The sequence below is a fragment of the Rattus norvegicus genome, chromosome 8, assembly GCF_036323735.1.
Source record: "Rattus norvegicus strain BN/NHsdMcwi chromosome 8, GRCr8, whole genome shotgun sequence".
NCBI classification, from domain to species: Eukaryota; Metazoa; Chordata; class Mammalia; order Rodentia; family Muridae; genus Rattus; species Rattus norvegicus.
In genome coordinates this window covers 89,197,645-89,205,117 of record NC_086026.1, presented here as the reverse complement: position 1 = coordinate 89,205,117, position 7,473 = coordinate 89,197,645, and the positions used below count along the sequence as shown (strand labels likewise).

Sequence of the window (7,473 nt, the reverse complement as noted above, 5' to 3'; positions counted from 1 at the left end):
AGCGCTGAGTGCCTGCAGAAAGAAACAGGAAAGAGCATATGTCAGCAGCTTGACAGCACACCTAAAAGCTCTAGAACAAAAAGAAGCAAATACACCCAGGAGGAGTAGAAGGCAGGAAATAATCAAACTCAGAGCGGAAATCAACCAAGTAGAAACAAAAAGGACCATAGAAAGAATCAACAGAACCAAAAGATGGTTCTTTGAGAAAATCAACAAGATAGATAAACCCTTAGCCAGACTAACGAGAGGACACAGAGAGTGCGTCCAAATTAACAAAATCAGAAATGAAAAGGGAGACATAACAACAGATTCAGAGGAAATTCAAAAAATCATCAGATCTTACTATAAAAACCTATATTCAACAAAACTTGAAAATCTTCAGGAAATGGACAATTTCCTGGACAGATACCAGGTATCAAAGTTAAATCAGGAACAGATAAACCAGTTAAACAACCCCATAACTCCTAAGGAAATATAAGCAGTCATTAAAGGTCTCCCAACCAAAAAGAGCCCAGGTCCAGACGGGTTTAGTGCAGAATTCTATCAAACCTTCATAGAAGACCTCATACCAATATTATCCAAACTATTCCACAAAATTGAAACAGATGGATCACTACCGAATACCTTCTACGAAGCCACAATTACTCTTATACCTAAACCACACAAAGACACAACAAAGAAAGAGAACTTCAGACCAATTTCCCTTATGAATTCGACGCAAAAATACTCAACAAAATTCTGGCAAACCGAATCCAAGAGCACATCAAAACAATCATCCACCATGACCAAGTAGGCTTCATCCCAGACACGCAGGGATGGTTTAATATACGGAAAACCATCAACGTGATCCATTATATAAACAAACTGAAAGAACAAAACCACATGATCATTTCATTAGACGCTGAGACAGCATTTGACAAAATTCACCACCCCTTCATGATAAAAGTCCTGGAAAGAATAGGAATTCAAGGCCCATACCTGAACATAGTAAAAGCCATATACAGCAGACCAGTTGCTAACATTCAACTAAATGGAGAGAAACTTGAAGCAATCCCACTAAAATCAGGGACTAGACAAGGCTGCCCACTCTCTCCCTACTTATTCAGTATAGTTCTTGAAGTTCTAGCCAGAGCAATCAGACAACAAAAGGAGGTCAAGGGGATACAGATCAGAAAAGAAGAAGTCAAAATATCACTATTTGCAGATGATATGATAGTTTATTTAAGTGATCCGAAAAGTTCCACCAGAGAACTACTAAAGCTGATAAACAACTTCAGCAAAGTGGCTGAGTATAAAATTAACTCAAATAAATCAGTTGCCTTCCTCTATACAAAAGAGAAACAAGCCGAGAAAGAAATTAGGGAAACGACACCCTTCATAATAGACCCAAATAATATAAAGTACCTCGGTGTGACTTTAACAAAGCAAGTAAAAGATCTGTACAATAAGAACTTCAAGACACTGAAGAAGGAAATTGAAGAAGACCTCAGAAGATAGAAAGATCTCCCATGCTCATGGATTGGCAGGATTAATATAGTAAAAATGGCCATTTTACCAAAAGCAATCTACAGATTCAATGCAATCCCCATCAAAATACCAATCCAATTCTTCAAAGAGTTAGACAGAGCAATTTGCAAATTCATCTGGAATAACAAAAAACCCAGGATAGCTAAAGCTATCCTCAACAATAAAAGGACTTCAGGGGGAATCACTATCCCTGAACTCAAGCAGTATTACAAAGCAATAGTGATAAAAACTGCATGGTATTGGTACAGAGACAGAGAGATAGACCAATGGAATAGAATTGAAGACCCAGAAATGAACCCACACACCTATGGTCACTTGATTTTTGACAAAGCAGCCAAAACCATCAAATGGAAAAAAGATAGCATTTTCAGCATATGGTGCTGGTTCAACTGGAGGGCAACATGTAGAAGAATGCAGATTGATCCATGCTTATCACCCTGTACAAAGCTTAAGTCCAAGTGGATCAAGGACCTCCACATCAAAGCAGACACACTCAAACTAGTAGAAGAAAAACTAGGGAAGCATCTGGAACACATGGGCACTGGAGAAAATTTCCTAAACAAAACACCAATGGCTTACGCTCTAAGATCAAGAATCGACAAATGGGATCTCATAAAACTGCAAAGCTTCTGTAAGGCAAAGGACACTGTGGTTAGGACAAAACGGCAACCAACAGATTGGGAAAAGATCTTTACCAATCCTACAACAGATAGAGGCCTTATATCCAAAATATACAAAGAACTCAAGAAGTTAGACCGCAGGGAGACAAATAACCCTATTAAAAAATGGGGTTCAGAGCTAAACAAAGAATTCACAGCTGAGGAATGCCAAATGGCTGAGAAACACCTAAAGAAATGTTCAACATCTTTAGTCATAAGGGAAATGCAAATCAAAACAACACTGAGATTTCACCTCACACCAGTGAGAATGGCTATGATCAAAAACTCAGGGGACAACAGATGCTGGCGAGGATGTGGAGAAAGAGGAACACTCCTCCATTGTTGGTGGGATTGCAAACTGGTACAACCATTCTGGAAATCAGTCTGGAGGTTCCTCAGAAAACTGGACATTGAACTGCCTGAGGATCTAGCTATACCTCTCTTGGGCATATACCCAAAAGATGCCCCAACATATAAAAAAGACACGTGCTCCACTATGTTCAGTTCAGTGGTTTGCTGCTGGCATTCGCCTATGTATTTGCTGTATCTAAACATTCTTTATGGTAACAACTGCCCCATATGAGGCATGGCTTCGGTAGCGACCAGCTGTCATCTGTAGCTGCACCTTCCCTCGCAGCAGCTGACTCCATAGTAACTATGTACAGCTGGAAGGCAGCGATCAAACATGCAGACATGTTGGAAGAGACGCAGCAGGACTCGGTGGAGTGCGCTACTCAGACACAGGACAGTGTAGAAGAGGATTTTGTAGCCCATAGCAAGAAGGAGTTTGACAATAAGTACAACTGTACTTGGCACTGCATTGTGGGGTGGAACGTCAGTGGTTGTGTGACATATGAAACCAAACACTTCATCTACTTCTATCTGGGTCAGGTGGCCATTTTTCTGTTCATATCTGGTTAAAAGCATGGACTGTACCAAACCAGTGGTCCACCCAGAAACAAGGACTGCATCCTAAATTCCAAACACCAGAAATCGAGTCTTCAGCCTTGCTAAGGGAACATCCCATTTTCATCTGTTGTGTTTTGTACAGGGCATTGTTCTCTGTTCAAGTTTGTGGTTATAAAATTAGTAAAACAGCTTACATTTGTATTTAGTTTCTAGCCCATACTTCTGTCCCTCAATTTTTACTCCCTTAGGTCACTCCTTTAAAAGTAAATCTGTTGGAGATGGAAAAGAAGACCTGCCCCAAAGCAGACATTTAATGCTGTCATGTTTTTAAAATTTATTCTGTCATAAACTTTAAATTTGCCAATAATCAAAAAGAAGCTATAATTTCATACCATGAGAAAGCCTGTCAGGAAGAATCCTGTACATCTTTCTAATTAGGAAAGTAGCTCAAAATACATATTCTTGATCTTACTGTATAGTACAGCTGAAACCCTTTCCTTTGGAAACTCTGTGGTTGCCACTAGATTGCACACAAGTCCTAGTGATATCACTAGATTGCACCCATGTCCTAGTGGTTGCCACTAGATGACACACGTGTCCAGGTGGTCATTAGTAGATCACACACATGTTCTAGTGGTTGTAACTAGATCACACACATGTTCTAGTCCTTATGTGGACATAGGACTTACAAGTAATTTGGACCGTTTGTTCACACATGGTTTAAAGAACCACAAGGACACAGAACACAGTGGCTCCAGACCACAGGTATTTTGTAATCACTTAAAACAGATTTACCAATAGTTATTTCTCAATTTCTTTTTGTTTTTCCAGAGCAACTGTTGGCTTCTATGTGCCCAATAACATTTAATTTTGCTTACTAATTTGTCCTTTTGGGGAGATCACTATGTTAGCCACCGTGAAGAATTACAAAGGAAATCAGATTTCCAAAGTTCAGTTGAAGACATGCACACATTTTCGGAAAACCTTCCACAAATTCGGAGTGAATGTGGAAGAATAGAGAAAGAGCAACTGAGACAAAGGAGATAGCTCAATAAAATGGGGAGCAGGACTGGGTATGTAACTATGAGGTAGGGGACTGCTTGTGTTTTATTCTTGGAAGGTTTTAGGACAAGTACGGATTATTTTTACTCTTAAGTCTATGACTTCAGTAATATATCAATTCATTTTTTTTATCATGAAACTCAGCTCTTACCTTCCAAAACAGTCAGTTAAATCAAAAGTACATAGTACCCTGGTTATCTTCAGTCATGAGAGTTTGGATTTGAGTCTACCCAAGGGGGTCACTGAGTCCATGAAGAGTAAAGTTGCTGTACTTTTCTAGAAACTTTAGAGTTTCAAACTTACCACGTCCACAGCCTTTGTGGACACCATGCTTGCTTAAATCTACTATTCCGCGAGACCTCTCTCGTAAATTCTTACAGAACAGTGTTGAGTAACAGCTGACTCCTCTGAGAAAGTGCTGGGCGTGTGTTCTGCAATGGTGGTTGGTTTTGGAAGCAGAGGAGTCTTGTGTGTGTGTGTGTGTGTGTGTGTGTGTGTGTGTGTGTGTGTGTGTGTGTGTGTTGGTTTCTTGTGAGGAGGATTTTACCTCCTCTTCTCCTACTCCATGCAATCGTGCCATCATATCTTCTTACTGGAAATACTCCTCAATGAAGCAATGAGCAGAGTTCAGGATTTATGGTCACAGTTCACATTTGTTGAAGATTAAGTTCAACTCTCCCCAGCATGCCACCTCTGCTTAGCACGAAATGTTTAAAGCGCTGTTTCTAGGTAAACTGATTCAAATCAAGTACTTCAAGTGAATTTCTGTTTTAGCACTGGAGTTCAAAATTTCATCCTGTTAGGATTGGATTTTTCTGTCTAGGTTTCCATAAAGAAGCACCTGTGATACTCAATTATTTCTGCCCCTCTCCTCACCTCCTACCAATGATGTGAACACTTGGAGTCTTGATGAAGTTTTAAATGATCCCTGGAAATATCCCATCTCTCAGTTTGAGTGAGAGATTTAGTAAATAAAAATATGAGATGTCACTACAATGTCCAAAGGTAGCCTTCTGGGAACACATTGCTACTAAACCTCCTGTAGTCTGGAGGGCAAATAGCTTCTCTCCTCATTTCCCATCACAGTGAGGCTGTGTGAGAACCAGGCTTACTGGACACAAACTTTTCTCCACAAAAAGCAAGGGAGAAGGTGCAATAGATGTGACTCACTTTGCTGATCATGGAAACCAGCAGCTGTAATCCCCATCAAACTACGATCAGCCCACGTCAGCCATGCTTGTCTGGACCTTGCACATGCTGTAGTCCTGCTCACGTGAACTGTGCATAGGCCAATGAGTGGGTCATATAGCCACAGCTGAACTTATGGCCTACAGTGCACTAAGCAGGTGGCAAGAATGAACACAAACAAAGCAGTGTGGAAAGGGGATAATGGGCCACCCCAGTGGTAGGTAATGAAGGAAAGATTCTTTATCCCAGAGTATTGATTCACTTTTAAGTAAAAGACTTTTTAAAAAATGGGTATAGTACTACCTAAAGACTAAACATGGACTGACCCTGGACTCTGACCTCATAGGTAGCAATGAATATCCTAGTAAGAGCACCAGTGGAAGGGGAAGCCCTGGGTCCTGCTAAGACTGAACCCCCAGTGAACTAGATTGTTGGGGGGAGGGCGGCAATGGGGGGAGGATGGGGAGGGGAATACCCATAAAGGAGGGGAGAGGGAGGGATTAGGGGGATGTTTGCCCGGAAACCGGGAAAGGGAATAACACTAGAAATGTATATAAGAAATACTCAAGTTAATAAAAAAAATGGGTATAGTTACACTAACATAAAGCCTCCAGTGTAGTCCCATACCAATCAAGGGACACACTATGCTCCTGAGGTCATTCAATATATTGTAGAATCAAACAGAAAACTGCAATGTACTTACTGCCTGGTATTATCTTAAGCATGAAAACATTACAAAACATTATTTATCCTTATTTTATTAGATGTTGTATAGTTATTCTTTTTTTTCAAGGACAGAATGACAAACTTTACTAGAAATGTCCCTTGCTTGTAGGTCACATTCACATTAAAGTGTAGGCTGCGCTGCTGTCTGGCTTTGTATCCCACTCTGTGACAATTTCCAGTTAAAACCGAGTCTGGGTGGAGGGTTATCTGGAACACATGAAAGATGTCAAATGGTGGCACTGGTGGCAGTAGTAGCAGCATTCTGTGAGAGGATAGGTCTCGGGTCCTGCAGAGACTGTCACACTTTGCAGTCCCAAGGCCACCCCATGTATAGTTATTCTTATTAGTCTGTTCTGTTCTATCTTATTTATTCCATCTAAAAATGCTTGAAGAGATCCATTCCAGAGAATATGGAACTCATGTGTTACTAAAGCTGGTGTGAGCAGGACAGTCATTAGAGCTCCTTTGCTCCTAGTGAGGAAGATTGCAGGTTTTCTCAGTGTTCACCTTTTGGAGAAGTCCCTATGATTGCAAATTAAAAAATAGATTATTTCCAAATGATTGGTTTGTAAGATTAAGAGTATTGGATATTCAAGTTCAATGAGATTATATAATTCATTTCGAGCTGATTTTTTGAGAGAAATACTTGCCTAGGCAAAATTTTCAAAAGTCAAAAGTGCTTTTAAATTGTTAATTAAAAGTTTATGTTCAAAAGTCTATGTTCAAAAGTCTCAGCTACAATGTCTATCTCCTAGAGTCTTTACAGTTGTTACATTCTTGTAAAATAAATAGTCCCTTTTCGCTACAGAACTTGAGTATATCTATTGCGGATATAACAAGCATGTTCTCATTGATTTTTCAAGAACATAGCACAACATTCTTCACATACTCTAGACTATGTATAAGCAAGCAAGAGATGTACAGAAGTGGCTCAAACCACATGACGGCACACACCTATAACCTCAGCTACCAACAGAGGTTGAAGCAGAAGAATCTGTAATTCAAATTTAAGACCCAGGCTATAGGTTTGTGCTACAGCACTTGCTAGCATGTGGCCCTGAATCAGTACTCAGTACCCTAACACAGTTAGAGACCTATGACTCAGTCTCGGAAAATCCATTGCCAGTCTTAATTGAGCTAAATGTCATTTAAAACATCTGAAATCATTACCACATACATATTATATTTTAAAAAGAATTTGAGTACATAGAAAACTGATGGGAAAGGAAGTTTCCACACCCTTTTCTCGGGTTCCTCTGCTGCTTATTTTGTATTAACCATTGTATTTTTGACCATACTCAGAAGTTGACATCAGCACCACTGTGAACACCAGCACAAACATTTCTATGGGTTTCTCACTAATGCCCATACCCTATTGCAGGACATCCCATTCACTGTGGAA

The 7,473-nt window shown here is 40.0% G+C and overlaps 1 protein-coding gene across 1 annotated transcript; it reads left to right on the top strand.

Annotated features, from left to right (window-relative positions):
- Positions 1–2,843: 2,843 nt before the first annotated feature.
- On the top strand, positions 2,844–3,107 carry Dynll1l2 (dynein light chain LC8-type 1 like 2). Its single transcript, XM_002729942.1, has one exon. It carries the CDS (start codon positions 2,844–2,846, stop codon positions 3,105–3,107), a length of 264 nt encoding a protein of 87 aa, XP_002729988.1.
- The last annotated feature ends 4,366 nt before the right edge of the window (positions 3,108–7,473 follow it).

Bases quoted from the DNA above. Each gene is read 5' to 3' on its own strand.
- Dynll1l2 (XM_002729942.1), top strand. From the start codon at position 2,844: ATGTACAGCTGGAAGGCAGCGATCAAACATGCAGACATGTTGGAAGAG.